Genomic DNA, 16199 nt, shown 5'->3' with positions numbered 1-16199 from the left:
GAATGTTTCCTGTGGGCAGCTACGGGATAGCCCTGAAATATAACGAATCCAAAGAAACTAGCGATTCTCCTCTGTCCATAAGAGCTCATTGGGGAAGTAGCCAAAGGCCTGGCGATGTAGCTCACTTGGAGAGCACTTTGCCCAGCATGCCCAAGCCCTGGTTTCTATCCCCTGCACCACGTAAACCAGGAGTGACAATATATGCACATGCCTGTAATCCTAGCACTCAGAAGGTAGAGGCAGGAGGATTGGAAAAGCAGTCATCCTTAGTCACATAGTGACTCAAGGCCAGACTGTGATCCAGGAGACCCTGCCTCAAAAGTAAACAAAAAAATGAAAATAAATAGACTAGATCCAAAATGGAAAATTTCTAAGTGTGAGGACACACATAATCCTAGCACTGGGCACACAGGGTTTGGAGGATTAGAAATTCAAGGCCAGCCTAGCCTATGTGAATCCATCTCTCAAATAAATAAATAAATAAATAAATAAATAAATAAATAAATACAAGTGAAATTTGATGGCACGAGATAGAATAAAATCATTCTCCCAGTCCCATGAGGAGGACCAGTCAAATTATTCCCCTGAAGCCGCAGAAGCCCAGCAGAGGTGGGGGCAATCCATCTTCCATCTCCCCACCCCCGTACCTTCTCTTCCCTCTCTGGATCTCTTGCTCTCCCTCTGATTTGGAGATAGGGTCTCACTCTAAACCTCAGATTGGCCTGGAATTCACTCTGTAGACCAGGTTGTCCTTGGATTTGCAATAATCTTACTTACTGCCTGGGGTTTCCCGAGGGCAGGGATTATAGGCACAGACACCACACCCAGTTCACACTATTTATTTCTCGTTTGCGTCCAGAAAAGACTGGGTGGGGAAAGCAGTAGAAAGCAATCACCCCAGCCACCCCAATAAAGAGATGACATCAACTAAGGAGACAAGATTCCCCATGCAAAGTAGAGTCAGTCCTAAGATCTTGGAACAGAAAGAAAAAAGACCTGGTGGTTGGGCCACTCCTTTAACCCCAGCTCTTGGAAGACAGAGGCAGGAAGATCTCTGTGCATTGAGACCAGCCTGGTCTACAAAGTGAGTTCCAGGACAGCTAGGGCTACAGAGAGAAACCCTGTCTCGAAAAACCAAACCCAAACCAACTAACCAACCAAGCAAGCAAGCAAACAAGCAAGCCAGTGTGAGGATGGAGGAGGCAGTTAGCCAGCTGTTTAGTTAACAGCTGTGCACTAATGCAAATGTCCTTCTTTGGATTCGTGTCATATATTAGTCCGTGTGGTCCTGACACCACCCTAGTGGTACAGGGGCTTCGCACGCTCTCATGAGATGGGGGAGTCACACCTTGAATTCACACAGATGTGCTGAATGGGACCTGCACCAATGGACAAAGCACAGGATGAGAAGTCCCTCTGTGACACTTTGGGTCTTTCTGGGCAGACGTCTTCAGTTCTCTGACCACAGCTCTCACCTGTAAAGAACAGGAGTAGCTGTGAAGAGAATGCAGGGTGAGTGATTGCTCAGATTGCAGAGACGGAGCCAGACTAGATGAAGAAGCTCTGTTGCTTCCGAGTGGCCTATATGGACCGGTGATGTAAGCTCTGCAGATCTGACGCTGAGCCAGGAGTAGAAGAGAAAAGCCCACACATCTTATGTTCTACTGTTTCAGCTACAGATCAAGTCCACAAACCAGTTTTTAAAAATGCATGCTCTATTCTTCCACTGTTATACAGCCTAGACATACATATTTGAGTTGAGAACCCTCTCTTTAAAAAAAAATTGCATGTACATGTATGGAGTGTTTGTTGTATATTTGTATATGATATATGTACTTATGTAAATGCATGTATGTAGAGTCAGGTGTCTTTCCTTGATCTCTCTCTCTCTCTCTCTCTCTCTCTCTCTCTCTCTCTCGGTTCTTTGAGACAGAATTTCTCTATGTAGCCTAAGCTATCATGGAATTGGCTTTGTTAACCAGGCTAGCCTCCAGTTGGGCTGTAGTGACACACACCTTCAATCCTAGCACTCAGGAAGCAAGCAGATCTTTGTAAGTTCGAGGCCAGCATGGTCTACAGATTGAGTTCCAGGACATCCAGGGCTACACAGAAGAACCCTGTCTCGAAAAAAAAAAACCCTGCCCCCCCCCCCAAAAAAAGCCCAGGCTGGCCTTGAACTCACTCTCCACCTAACTCTGCCTCCCAAGTACCAGGTCTAAAGGCATATGCTACCTTGGATGGGTATGTACACACTAGTGCAAGTACCTTGGAGGCCAGAAGAGGGCGCTAGATCCCCTGTAGATGGAGTTAAAAGCTGTTGAGAAATGTTTGATGGGGTTACTGTGAACTGCTGGGTTTTCTGTAAGAGCAGTAGATGTGCTAACCACTGAGCAATCTTTCCAAACCCTGGCTGTCCTGGCACTCGCTCTGTAGACCAGACTGTCCTTGAACTCAGAGAGCCGCCTGCCTCTGCCTCCCCAGTGCTAGGATAAAAGGTGTACACCACCACTGCCTGGCTATTTTTTAGTTTGACTTTTAAAAATGATTTATTTTATGTGTGTGGGTGTGCTGGTGGCATGTATATCTGTACACCTCTTGTGTGCCTGGTGCCTGAGAAAGTCAGGAAAAGGTGTCAGATTCCCTGGAATTGGAGTTATAGATGATTGTGAGCTGTCTTGTGGGTGCTGAGAATCGAACCTGGGTCCTTTGGAAAAGTATACTGCTGAGCTACATCTCCATTTTTACTGTGTGTGTGTGTGTGTGTGTGTGTGTGTGTGTGTGTGTGTGTGGACTGTGTCTGTCTGTCTGCCTGAGCCACCTCACTAGCCCTCAGTCTTTATTTTTTAAAGGGTCTCTCAGTTACCCTGAGGCTCAGGAAGTTGATGAGATTAGCTGGCCAGTGGATTTAAGGAATCTGCCCACAGCCAACCTGGTGTCCCGTTACAGGCCTGCCCCTCTGTGACTGACTTTTCACATGGATTCTGGGCATCCAAATCCAGGTCCTCATGCCTGTGCAGCAGGCACTTTGCTGACTGAACCATCTCCCCAGCTCCAAGTTGAAAATTCTTGGATTCCCTGAAGCACCTCATACGTGTGAAGCCAGACCCTTCATTTCCCATTCCCAGCCCCCATGTGCATCCCTGGACAATAGGCTGCAAGAATTCTCCATGGGTTTGGGTGTATTCACAAGTAGGGAGCTTGGGCCTGAGAGGAAGGAGCTGGCATACATACACCATCATTTTGGCAGGGGGTTTCTGGAAGGTGACCTAAAAAACAGGGTGTCCAGGCCACTGAGTTCCTTTCTTTGGCCTCAGGATAGTGAGCTCAGGAGAAAATTAGAGAGTCACTCCATAAAAGCAATCATTAGAAGAAGGCAGAACCTTCCATAAACACAGATGAGGTTTAGAACATGGAGGAAGTCAGGTGTGGGGGTGCACACTGGAAACCCGGCACTCAGGAGGCTGAAGTAGGAGGACTGTGGGTTTGAGACAACCTGAGCCACACAGGAAACCTCTGTCTCAAAACATCAAAAAAAAAATAAATAAATAAATAAAGAGCCAATCGTGATGGTGCATGCGTTTAATCCCAGGGAGATAAAGGCAGGCAAATCTCTATGAGGCTAGCCTAATCTACAGAGGAAGTTCCAGGACAGCCAGGGCTACACAAAGAAAAACCTGTCTCAAGCACCCTCTCCCCCCCCCCAAAAAAAGGAAAATAAGAAAAAAAAGCAAATCTAACAAAGAACATGGGACAGTGATATCTTTATCTTAACTTTTCTGTACACACACATAGCGTAGACATATCTCCACACTTGACAGTAATACTTGCTTGTAAGTTATCACCAAGAAAAGTCACTGTTAATAATCCTAATATTTCAGGATCAGAAAAAGTTTCAGGGGAGATGTAGTTTGAAATTAACCAAGTAACAGCTGTGCCAGACGTGCGTGCATGGGGCAGGGGGTGGGGCACAGAGAATAACAATGAAACACACCCTGCCTTCAAAGAGCTTCCACCTTCTGCGTGACACCGGCAGACCCTTGCACAAGACCTGAGAGAATCACTCTGGTGCAGCCGAGTTGTTCTGAGCTCAGCTGCTTCTCTCTCTGAGCCTTTATACGGGTTATTAATATACTCGAGGAACTGACAGCCACGTCTTCGGTGGCTTTTCTCCTCCCCCTGCTTTCCCCAGAGCCTGAGATTTCCAGAGACAAAGCTTTTCAAACCGCTCTTGAATGAACTGAGAAAAATGAATTAAACCACCACATGGTAAGTGCTGAATTGGTACCACACTCGTGGCAGGCAATTTGGCACTACCCAAATTCCAAACGGGCTGGTTCTTTGACGTTGCAGTTCCATGTCTAGGGGTGTGGCTTGCAGATAGGCTCACCTACGTGGGAGATGTCAGGTGTACTGGGTCGTTTACTACAGAACCTTTTGAAAGAGCAAGTTGCTGGGGAATGACCGAGGGGCTATGGAGTGAGCGCGGTTGAACTCAGTCATGGAATAGTCATACTGTGGATAGCAGAAAAAGGCAAGCTAGATGTAGGAACAGTGGAAAGCCCCTGGCGTATGTTGTTAAGAGAGAATGAAACAGTTAAACACAGAAGAGTCCTGGCCACATGTAATATCGGTCAGGAGCACGTATCAACAAATCTGCTTCTGTCACTACAAAGACTCTTGTGACACACAGAACGCTGAAGTAATGATCACTGTGGCCAGAGAGGAAGGTGGCGAAGTTGGCAGATAGAGATCAATAAAGTAGGAGGAATATTTTAATTAATTAATTAATTAATTTTGAGACAGGATCTCTCTATGTAGACCTCGCTGTCCTTGAAGAGAAGGGAGTTTTATACTTAAAAATGTATGACATTTATTTTGTGAGCACGTGCATGTGTTCACGTCCATGTGTGTACGTGTGTGGGTACGCCGTACAGCACATATGTGGGTGTCCAAGGACCAAGTGTTGAGAGTCAGTCATTTCTATTATGTCGGTTCTGGGAATTGAACTTAGACTTGATTGAGGGCAAGTAACTTTATCTACTGAGCCCTCTCGGCAGTCCTATCTGCTCCCCGCCTTAAAACTTTCTTTTAAATGTGACTGTTTTGTCTGCGTGTTTATCTGGGCACCACCTTCCTTCAATGCCCTGGCAGCCAGAAGAGGGCCTATGACTCCTGGAACTGCAGTTATAAACGGTTGTGAGCTGCCATGTGGGTGCTGGGAACCTAACCCAGGTCCTTTGGGAGGCTGGGCACTGCTAGTGCTCTTAACTGTAGTCATCTCTCCAACTCCTCCCCACCCCGGTTTTCTTTAAGCAGGGTCTCAGTATGTATAGCCCATTTGCAATAGCCCTGCCTCTGCACCGAGGGCTGGGATTATAGCTATGTGCCCTTGCACGACTGTTTTATTTTTAAATCATATGAATGTTTTCTAGGAAACATGTGAAATTAATTGAATTTAAGAAAAACATACTCTATGGGGAGCTGAACAGATAGACGGCTTAGTGAGTAAGAGTGCTTGCTCTACAAGCAGGAGGACCTAAGAGTCCCCAGTACCCACATAAGGAGCTGTGTGTGTGTGTGTGTGTGTGTGTGTGTGTGTGTGTGTGTGTGTGTACAGAGATTGACAGATCTATACAGCTCACTGACCAGTCAGAAAAGCTGAAATTTCCCATATACAGTGAAAGCCCGTGTCTCAAGATAAGAAAGGGGAGAACAATAGAGTGTGCACACACACACACATGCACATTCATGCACACACAGCTCACACACGCTCTCTTTCTCTCTCCCTCCATGGGAAGGCAGGGGTGTTCATTGCTTGCCTAGCTTGCAGAAGGCCCTAGGTTTGATCCCCAGCAGTGCAAAGGATTGACTGATTAAATCAAATCCCCTAGTGAGAGGCTGAGATTGTAGCTTAGTAGAGTATGTTGAAGATGCTGGCTGGTCCAGTGCCCAACCTCCCAAGATGAAGTCAAATAGCAGGTCCCTTGATGTCTTAGTTTTCCATTACTATGGCAAAACATCTGAGAAAGTCACCTTGAAGAAAGAAAGGTGGATCTGGGCTCAGAGCATCAGAGGTTTTGCTCCTGGTCACCGGCTCCATCGTCTCTGGGGTAGAGGGAGACAAAAGTGCCCCTCGTGGAGGCAGACACATACTCCAGTGTCCCCAAGGATTGGGTGGGGAGGGGCTGGGGCAAACACAAACACCCCCTTCAAAGGCATACCTACTGAGACCTACTCCCTCCAACCAAAGCCCACATCCTAAAGTTTCTGGTGCCTCCAGGAAGTCATTAAGCTATGAATTCATCGCAGTTGCTTTACAGTGGCCCCACCTCTGAACACTGCTGCAATCAGAGACCCAGCAGTCAACACACGACCCTTTAGGGGAACATTTTGTTTCCTCACTGAAACACCTAACACACGCATAGATGGCCCTGGTTGTTCCCTAGCACCACAAGAAAAAAATAGCTTTAGAAACAAAATAATTCTGGGATCAGAAAGATGGCTCAACAGTTAAGAGCACTGGCTGCTCTTCCAGAGGACCAGGGTTCAATTCCCAGCACTCACATGACAGCTCACAACCGTCTGTAACTCCAGTTCCAAGGGGCTCTGACGCCAATGCACATAAAATAAAGTTAAAAAAAAAAAGAAATAAAATAATTCCATGGGAAGATTTAACTCAGTAAGGTCAATAGCAATCCTAAGGATAAAAGTCTAATATTAATTCATTAATTCATTCAACAACTTCTCGCAATCAAGGAACTTCACTATAGAATGTTGGCTAATGCACGCTCGGCACCGAGGCTGAACACGGCTCTGTGCTCAGGGCTGTCGGTGCATCCTCACAGACCCCACTCCTGTGATGGAGGCTCTAACAGCTCAGTGCAGGAAGTTGGGTGTGAGAGAGAGGTCTTCTACCTCTCCTCTACAATCCTCTAGGCCCTCCCCATGTGTGAAACCCTGTACTGGACACTCAGACGAGACATGACATTGCTTCTACCCATTAAGGGAGACAGATGTGTGAACTATGCCCAAAGATAGGGTTTGAACAGAAACAGGCACATCAGAGCCTGGGAACAAAAGGAACAAAGACGCTTCAACAATAAAACTGACTTCTCCCGTGACACCCCCTGGCTGAAGACAGGCCCCAGGAGCAGCGGTGGACCTCAGAGGCGCCTATGTGGGAGACAACCTCTATGGCCTCAGAAGCCACAATGAACAAAGGCTGTCGCCTCTCTGGGAGTAACTGAGATCTGACAACAGCCCGGTACGTTTTCATCAGTGTAGACATCCTTTCTGGGCTTTGAAGCCTGAAGTACTCTCCTTTGGCTGTCTACGCAGATCAAATATGCTGGACAGCTGCCATATCTAGACTTCACTTTGTGCTAATCCATAGTCACAGCCGGCCCCAGCACAAGCCTACCGAACCATCTGAGCAGAAGCAAAAAATAATTCTCAAAGGCAAAGACAGGCAGCTCGGAGACGGAAACATTAACCCCTCGCTGCCTCTTGGAGAGGGCGGAGATCTTGCTCGTGTTAGGGGAGAGGGAGGTTGGGGCCCTTTCCACAGTGGAGCCGCAAAGCCGCTGGCTACCCTTTCCAGTCCTGGAGACCAGCTGTGAACGCTGGGGACAACTGGCTTCCAGAGAAGCAACCCCAATCCATCCTAAAGAACCGCACCTTGCCGCGGCACAGGCAAGCACCTTGCTATGCACAGGGTCATTCCAGGAGGAAACAGCCCCACCCCCATCTTCCTAAGCTGCCCTGAGAATCGCAAGTCTTGTCACAGATGCCAACACAAGCAGGCACCCAACGACAAATCCAGAAGCCCAGAGGCATCGCTAAAAAAGATGAAAAATCTCCATGAGTTCTAACATTTACTTCGTGCCTAGCTGTGGTTTCCATAGAAATAGACATCTGCTCTGGGGAGAAAGGTGTGTGTGGGGGTGGGGTGGGATGGTATCAATGCTTTAAAATAATCAGTGTTTTGAAGGATTAATTTTTCCCTGTCACAACATTAATAGAAATATGAGATTTTGGGGTGGCAATTACTTGTATTTGGGGAAGAAAATGCATCACATGGGTGGGATCTGCCACGCACATCTCCGGATCCAGTACAAAGACTTGAAGACAAAAGTGCTGGTTCAGGAGGTCCCAGACCTCTTGGCATTGGAGGTCTTTGCTCATTTGTGTTACCCCTGCGGTCAATGTTCAGAAAGGACATAGCCTCATTCCTGTCTAGTGTTTAAATGGTTTCTGAGATCCATTCAGAAAACTGAAGCACCTGGCTGTGCTGAGGCTATGTTTGTGAAAGAGAGAAGCCTTTCAGCTAGCAGAATCAGCTCCCGCAGCTCACACCCTAAGCAAGAACCATTCAGACCTGCTGGGGTGGGGTCAGAGAGAGACTGACCCTACACAAGAGCAATTGTTGGAAAATTTGCCTCTATAAGCATATTTCAGGCAACAGTATCCTGCCAGTTACTTGCTTTGTGCCTTGTCTGCTGCCTGGGTAATACAGTTTTCATTGTCCTGTGCACCTATTGTTTTTTATCTCGGGTACTTTCCTATTGGTTAGCCAGATGTAGGATTTGTTTAAAATTAGAACCGTGGTTCCACGGAGGTCGTTTTATGTGTGGTTTGGTTTTCGGGAGACCAAACCCATTAATAAAATAGTATCCCTTTTGTATAGCGTTTCTGAGCAGGTGCCTTGGGGAAATGACCACCGCGTGGGGACACAGCTTTGGTCAGAGGAGAGAAGGGGTCTAAGGGAGACAGGGTCAGGCTAATTTCCTTTGTGTCTCTGTTTTAGTTCCGCTTTATCCAGGCCAGAGGGAACTGTGACCTTGTGGCTCCTTTTGTTTACATTCTCAAAAGAGAGCCCAGCCCCGCTTCGGGGAGCACGTGCTTTCAGAACAAAAGCAGCCCTTTACTGCAGTCGGTGTATCTCGAACTGCCATCGCTCTTCCCTTTCCTGTCACCGCAAGGCTTTGGCAGGGCAGATGGAGTCTGCCTTTAAAGCTTAGTGGCTTTGTTCGACCCAAGATCAGATTCCAGAGCCTCACGCAGCCCTGTGTAGATCCCAGTGTTTCCAGCTCGGGAAGCTGAGGAAGGGGGAGAAAGCAAATAGACGAGGGAAGGACCACGCCCGTGACCTGTCAGCACGAAATGGGTTAGCGATTGCGATGTTGCATCACAGGTGACAATCTGGCGTGTGTCCGTGGTAGGACGCCAAGGGTAGAGGACCGTGCAGGAGGGCGGAGAGGCACTATCTTGGGCGGGGTGTGGCATCAAAAGGGACACTGCCTAGGAAGCGAACCTGACTCGCGCGGCTCAACAGAAGGAGTGCAGACGGTCAAGGTCTGTAAGACCAAAGTAGGTTAGGACGGACCCCTCCCTTGCGCAGTGCCTCGCCCTGCTCTTTTCCTAGAGATGTAGTCCCGTAGCCGATTTAGTCCTGCGGCCACAGCCAAGTGCTTTTCCGCGCAGAGACCCGGGGTCCAGCCGGGGTTCACACCTGGGGGAAGCCCCCTCCGGAGTACCCCACCCCTTGCATTGTCCTCCTGCTCCACTGGCCTGGACTACACTTCCCAAGATGCGCCGCTCCAAAGAGGCGGGGCACTCCAGGCTTGGGGGGTGCGAACGGCACGTGCCGTCAGACTCAGCCAATGCGGAGCCCCGCGGCTAGATCACGTGCCGCTGTTTGGCGCTTTTGTGCGCGCCCAGGTCTGTTGGTGCTCAGAGTGTGGCCAAGCGGCTCGGAGCGAGCAGGTGGGTGCTGGCTTGGCTTAGGCAGCGGAGATGGCTGGATAGGGACCATCCAGGAAGGTGGCGGGCGGCCAACGGGGGACGCTTGGAGAGGCGGGGGCCCCGAGACCTGGCGGGCGGGGGGCGTTCGTCTTTTGTGTGAGGCTCTGGCGGAGTCTCGGCTTTTGTCCCTGGTCCCTGGGGACGCGGCTTGGTGGGGTGGGGGCGCGGCCAGCTGTGGGGTTCAGACCCGGGTGCGAGCGTGGAGACAATAGGGGCGCGGGCCGTCCCTGCTTCTACCGCCTGGTGGGCGCGGCTCTTCAGGGGTCCCCATTGTCTGATGGAGAGCAAGGCTGCGGGCGCCCGTGCTCTTGAGGGGCGGCGCCCGCCCGGGCTCCCGGGGCTCGGTGGCGGAGGTCGCGGGCAGCTCTGGGGACTCGAGCTGGGGGGGGGTGGAGGTGGTGCGACCGATCCCGCTGCAACTACTCCAGGGCTGCGTAGCCGCGAGGTATTTTTGGCGGGAGTTGGTGGGGGGGAGACGGCCGCGCGCTGCCAGCCTGAGAGGGGCGGGGCCACCCCGGAGAACCGTTAGCCCCGCCCATCCTGTCGCTGCCCACGCGCGCGGCCTCCCGAGTGTGGAGAGGTTCGCGGAGATTCGAAAAGGCGCGGGGAGCAGAGGGGCGGGGCCAGGGGCCGGAGCGTAGGGCGGGTTCTGATTGGCCCGGGCCGCAAGCCTGCCCGCCCGGGCCAGGACCACGCCCATGCTGGGTAGGTGCTGCCTTGGGTGCTGTGCTACAGCTAGACGTTTTTTTTTCGGTGCCTTGGAATTCAATGTCTAGCATTTGGAACCTTTAATCATACGCTTCGAGCCTAAAAGAGTGGAAATCTCTTTAGAAAATAATCGACAACTGTCGAAATTTTTTTTTTGCGACATAGGACAGCAAAGGAGACAAACCTAAGACGGGTGTGGTGGCATATATCTAATTCAACACACAGAATAATGTCCCCAATCCCCTTCACGTGGTCCTCGAACCCAGGGCTTTGCAAATGTTAAGCCACTGCTAACCCACTGGGCTAAACCCCACCCTTCTACACTGGGGGAGGCTGAGGCAAGAGGATTGCAATTTCAAGGCCAGCCTGGGCTAGATAGCTAGACCCTGCCGTCAAAAGAAGCCTAGAGGTTCATAAAACTTCATTTTCCCACTGTTAGGCGAGTAGCTTAAACCCTAGGAACAATGGAACTTGAATACCATTGGCTGCTAGCTTGGGTGTTCTCCACCATGGCAGACACAGACAAAGCAAGGGTGGGTATTTCAATTGCACAATGAGTTGTACACAGAATTAAGATGGCTCCGATCTCATTGTTGGGTTGAATCTGGAATATCTTACGTTGGATGGAAAAAAATTGAGGTTATGGGAAGGAATCCTTCAACCCTGTGACTGAACCTTCATTTTAAGATTACAGGTTTTTTTTCTTTTAAGAACATTTAATTTTCTGCTGCCAATATTATTCAGTTTAAATTTTCCGATATGTTTCGGTGTTTCTAGATGATTTTTCTTTATGATGTCACTTGATTCCACCCAACGATTTTCCTGACATTGTCATGGGTGTGATTTGAGGTTCCTTTGTGCTGCTCACATAGAGAAATTGATTGCGTGCTTTGAAAATAATTTTCAGGGCTCTCTTTACCAGTGGATTGTAGAGGGTGCACGGCCAGTCTCTTGTCTTCTGTTCGACATGGCATCGTCTGGTAGGTAATTGATTGAGAAAAGCTGAAACGGACGGGCTTGCTGCTTTAGAATTGGAAGTGGTGCAGGTCTTAGGCTTTTTATTGGGCATTTGTGTTCTTTTCAAAACTGAATTTACAATAAAAAAGGCAATTAAAGAATTTTATCATTTGGATAAATATATGGAAAACTCATCATCATTTATAATTAGATAAATTGACTTGGTCCAAAGCAAAATTGTGAGGTTTACTTCATTCTTTGTTTAATAAAATGGTTGTCAAATACTAATTCCTCCTCAATGGTATTTGTTAGCCCAAATGTTGAGCTTTTTTTTTTTTTTTTGAGATTTGATTATTTGATTTCTTACCTACAGCCTAGCTTTAATTCTGTTTATTAAATTGTTGATTTTTAGAAAATTATAGAATTCCTTATTTTAATAAGCAAACTGGGTTTTCCTCATTTATCATAAATCTGATCAACTTCAGATATTCAGGTGAAAGAACTGGAGAAGCGTGCTTCCGGTCAGGCTTTTGAGCTGATTCTCAGCCCTCGGTCAAAAGAATCCGTCCCCGATTTCCCCCTTTCCCCCCCAAAGAAGAAGGATCTTTCCCTGGAGGAAATCCAGAAGAAATTAGAAGCTGCAGAAGAACGGCGCAAGGTAAACTGGACGATTTACAGGAGACAGGACACTTATTAGTGTAACGAGGCAAACTGACTTAATTTTCAGAGAAAGGAAGAAAGAATTGTAGCTATCCTGTGATCGTAAGTAGGGAAGGTCCTGTGCCAGCGATGGTTGGAAGAATGCAGCAGCCATCGCTTAACGAGCTCCTATCAGGACCCAGCTCCTTGACTCGAACTTTCTCTAACAAATGGAGCCTCCTTGGTGGGAACTGTCTTGGCTAACATCCTGGAAAATGGTGGTATTAAGTCATTTTCCTAAAGTCCTATTCCTGAGTGCTGGAGGCAGAATTCCACCTAAGACCATGCTCCATCAGAAGCTCATGCTTTTCTTCTTTGAAATGCAGGACATTTGTTGGCAGGTAATTCTTTGTTTCCTAAAAAGTTTTGCTTTTTAGGAGCTATGCAATAAAAACTTCAAACTTACAGGGATGTGGCATTGTAACTCTCATTGTAAAGGACCATCTTTAAGTCCCAGTGAGGCCTGGAGGAGTGGCTCAGCAGTTAGGAGCACTGCTGTCCTTCCTTGTGTGGTTCCCAGCACCCACATGGTGGCACACAACCATTCATAGCTCCATTTCCAGGGCATCCAGTGCCTTCTGGTCTTCATGGCCACCACACATACAAGTAGTGGACTCATAGATGTGCAAACCAAACAACCATGCACATGAAGTAAATAAGACGCAATGAGAGGTTGGTCGTGGCCCAGCTGTGGATAGTGCTTGTTCTTGAAGAGGACCAGAACGTGACTCCTAATACCCAGGTTGGGTGGCTCACTACTGCCTGGAACTCCAGTTCTAAGGGATCTGATGCCGCCTTCTGGCCTCTGAAGGTCTGACATGCACATGTGCATATATTCACACAGACCATACACATAAAATAATGAGAAAATTTAACAGTTGTTAATGATTATAAAAGAGTTGAGAAATGGAATTATAACTGGGAATTTAAGATGATCAATTCATTTTCCAGAAATATCCACTCAGCAGGATTCTTATTAAGGACTTTAAATAGGGGCTAGAGAGATGGTTCAGCAGTTAAAACCCTTGCTGCTCTTGCAGAAGACCCAGGTTCCATTACCAGTACAGCTGCCTGGAGCATACAGCAGTCCTAACTCAAGTTTCAGGAGACCAGTGCCCTCTTCTGGCCACAGGCACCAGACCTGTTGCAGTACACTTACATGCAGGCAAGACACTTATACGTGTAAAACATAAACAAAAGAATTTTACATAAACTTTCATTAAATCTCCCCAGCAGCTATGATTTAGGTGAGTGGATATAATTTTAAGTTGGGGAAACTAAGGCACAAAAAGGTAAAGTGTAAAGTAATAGCCAATCCCACATGAGCACCCCAGGATAATTTATAGTCTAACATGTACACGTACATTTTTCTGCCAGAGCACATGTCCTTTTCAGTTCTTGAACCTGCTGTCAGCACTTCCTGCCTGCAGGGAGAATGGGGTGTTAGCTGGGTGTAGCTCCAGTCCTAGTGCTTGGGAAGTGTGGGCAGGAGGGCCAGAAGTTAAAGATCACCCTTCACTACCTACCCAGTTGGAGTTGGGCTCACTTGGTAGAGTGCTTGCATGGCATGCATGAAGTCCCAAGTTCAGTCCCTGGTGCTGTGTCATCTCGGCACTTGGGAGGCAGAGGTGGGAGGTTGTGAGTTCAAGGCCAGCCTAAAGACCTTGTTCCAAAAAGCAAATGAAAAGCTGACAGCATTTACCCCGCTGTGCCATCTGCCTGCTCTTTGATGTAGGTTGGAGTTGGTGGAGTAGGAGGAAGCAGTATAACCAGAGAATAGACAGGAAACCTGGGCCTTGTGCGCAGTGGCCCCATACTAAGTGAGCGCCTAAGTAGTGCACCTCCCATCCGGACAAAGGTGCTGTGTGGAAGACAATGGACAAAACCAGTGGCGAATGCCCTGCGCTCAGACCCTGCAAGTTCATTCTTCAAAATATGTCTGACTGTGTTCATTGGCCACTGCTAAAGTTTGACAGGGATTCTGTGTGTAGCCACGGCTATCTTGGAACTCACTCTGTAGACGAAGCTGGCCTCAGATTCAGAGATCTACCTGCATCTTGTCTGTGAGAGCTGGGATTAAAGGTGTGTACCACCATGGCCAGCTGACAATGCCCTTTTTTTTCCATAACCTTTGGAGTTAAATAGCAGAAATTCATTAAAGTGCCATTCCTAAGTAGATTACTCAAGTCCTCTAAGTACTTCGCATCATAGAAGGATTTCCTTATAAAATCTAGACAAGTTAGGTTGGTGGCTATAATCCCAACGCCAGGAAGTAAACACAAGGGGATCATAGGTTCCTGTGACCCCTTGCTACATAGAGAGTTCCAGGCTAACCTAGGCTACATGAGATCTTGTCTCAAAAACAAAAACCTGAACAGTTTTCCAAAGTAAATACAAACATTAGCTGGAAAACAAAGGCAATTTTTCACTGTTTCAGAAGATACTTCAGCTCCTTGCTTGAGCATTAGTTCCAGGGTCCCTTTCTTCCTGTCCCCTGACGGCAGTTCTAGCTAATGCCAGAGGCACTTCTGAGGGCTGTTGAACTCTTTTGCAGTCTCATGAGGCGGAAGTCCTGAAGCAGCTCGCCGAGAAGCGGGAGCATGAGAAGGAGGTGCTGCAGAAAGCCATCGAGGAGAACAACAACTTCAGCAAGATGGCAGAGGAGAAGCTGACCCACAAGATGGAAGCTAACAAAGAAAACCGGGAGGCGCAGATGGCTGCCAAGCTGGAGCGTTTGCGAGAGAAGGTTGGTGTCCTCTTTATGGAGGAGGTAGGAGCTTGAACTGTCTTGATAAAATAAGACTGGTTCCTTTTTGTCATCACATTCAGTAAGAATGAAGTTCATCTTAAGATAGAATGTTCTAGACTTCTCAGCATGATTTTGTATTCCTTGGAAGAGGTTTAGCTGTTGTCATCCCAAGAGGCCCAGCAGGTTTGAAGATGATGATGTCATGGGATTCTCAGGGCCTGTTGGTGACTGAGGCTGTGTTGCACCTCCGGGTGGGCAGGACAGGGCTCAGCAAATGATTTGTTTGACAGATGACACTTACACACACTTTCTTCTAGGACAAGCACGTTGAAGAGGTGCGGAAGAACAAAGAATCCAAAGACCCTGCGGATGAGACCGAGGCTGACTAATTTGTTTTGAGAACTGACTTTCTCCCCACCCCTTCCTAAATATCCAAAGACTGTACTGGCCAGTGTCATTTTACTTTTCCCTCCTGACAAATATTCTAGAAGCTGATGTAGGACCGTATAGGTAGATCCAGACCGTGAGATGTTTTAGGGGCTCAAGGGGAGAAACTGAAAGTGTTTTACTCTTTTTTAAAGTGTTGGTCTTTCTAACGTAGCTATTTTTCTCGTTGCATCTTTTCCACTTGAGCACACTCGGTGTGCTGGGTTAATGGCTAGTACTGTATTGCCTCTGTGGACGACGTTTGTGAGGAGTGTAGTGGCTTCTTCCGACCTGTTAGATGCTGATATCTGTTCACACCTGCGATCCCAATTCTGTCCCAATCTTATCAGATGCTACTGTACTTGAATGGTTAATAAACTGCACAGTGCTGTTGGTGGCTGTGACTCCTTTCTCTCCAGGTAGTGACCCGTTGTGACTGCTGCACACGGCGGCTGCCGCTTCTCTGCTCCCCGTCTCTGAATTGTCCTTCCACAATCAGGGCTTTGTGTGGTGCCTCACCCAGATCAGCTGTTATTTTCTTTCAGATGTTTATGTGCAAACAAGCAGTGTTTTGTTCCCCTTAAAAAGGAAGACTGCAGGCACCAAGGGGGTGTTCTAGAGCACAGTTTCACGGTGACCTTAGGGTCTTAGGATGTTTGATGGTTTCTCTGCTTAACAGGACAGTTGGGAGTAGAGGTGTCGGCTAATGCTCCTTCCTTCTCAGTGAGGTCTTGAAATCCGAATACTCGTGAAACCTGCGAGCTGTGTGCTGAAAGGACCGTCGAGGCAGACACCTTGTGTCCAGAGGCTGCACTCGTCGCTACTGTCAGCACACCACACCGCCCCTCAGGTCAGG

At 48.0% G+C, this 16199-nt stretch overlaps 1 protein-coding gene across 2 annotated transcripts; it reads left to right on the top strand.

Moving 5' to 3' along the window:
* The first annotated feature begins 9504 nt into the window (after positions 1–9504).
* Positions 9505–15736, top strand: Stmn1 (stathmin 1). 2 transcript variants are annotated; one of them, XM_050156038.1, is made up of 5 exons: positions 9505–9765; positions 11420–11492; positions 11955–12127; positions 14723–14914; positions 15235–15736. In XM_050156038.1, the coding sequence occupies exons 2-5, from the start codon at positions 11480–11482 to the stop codon at positions 15304–15306; spliced, it is 450 nt and encodes a 149-aa protein (XP_050011995.1). In that variant the 5' UTR covers positions 9505–9765; positions 11420–11479; the 3' UTR covers positions 15307–15736. The 2 variants fall into 2 exon arrangements, with proteins under 2 accessions (XP_050011995.1, XP_050011985.1); XM_050156028.1 differs by lacking the exon at positions 9505–9765 and adding an exon at positions 11007–11045.
* Positions 15737–16199: the final 463 nt, after the last annotated feature.

Source organism: Alexandromys fortis, unplaced genomic scaffold, assembly GCF_014885135.2.
Source record: "Alexandromys fortis isolate MF-2015 unplaced genomic scaffold, M_Fortis_MF-2015_v1.1 scaffold_26, whole genome shotgun sequence".
Lineage (NCBI taxonomy): Eukaryota > Metazoa > Chordata > Mammalia > Rodentia > Cricetidae > Alexandromys > Alexandromys fortis.
The sequence above is the reverse complement of the archived record's forward strand: the minus strand, read 5'-3'. Positions and strand labels throughout refer to the sequence as shown.

What these genes read in the sequence shown, in the direction of transcription:
- Stmn1 (XM_050156028.1), top strand. Translation starts at nt 11,022, where the DNA reads ATGGCAGACACAGACAAAGCAAGG. An exon ending in CAGACACAGACAAAGCAAGG is followed by an intron (nt 11,046 to 11,419) that starts GTGGGTATTTCA and finishes AATAATTTTCAG; the next exon opens with GGCTCTCTTTACCAGTGGAT. An exon ending in GTTCGACATGGCATCGTCTG is followed by an intron (nt 11,493 to 11,954) that starts GTAGGTAATTGA and finishes GATCAACTTCAG; the next exon opens with ATATTCAGGTGAAAGAACTG.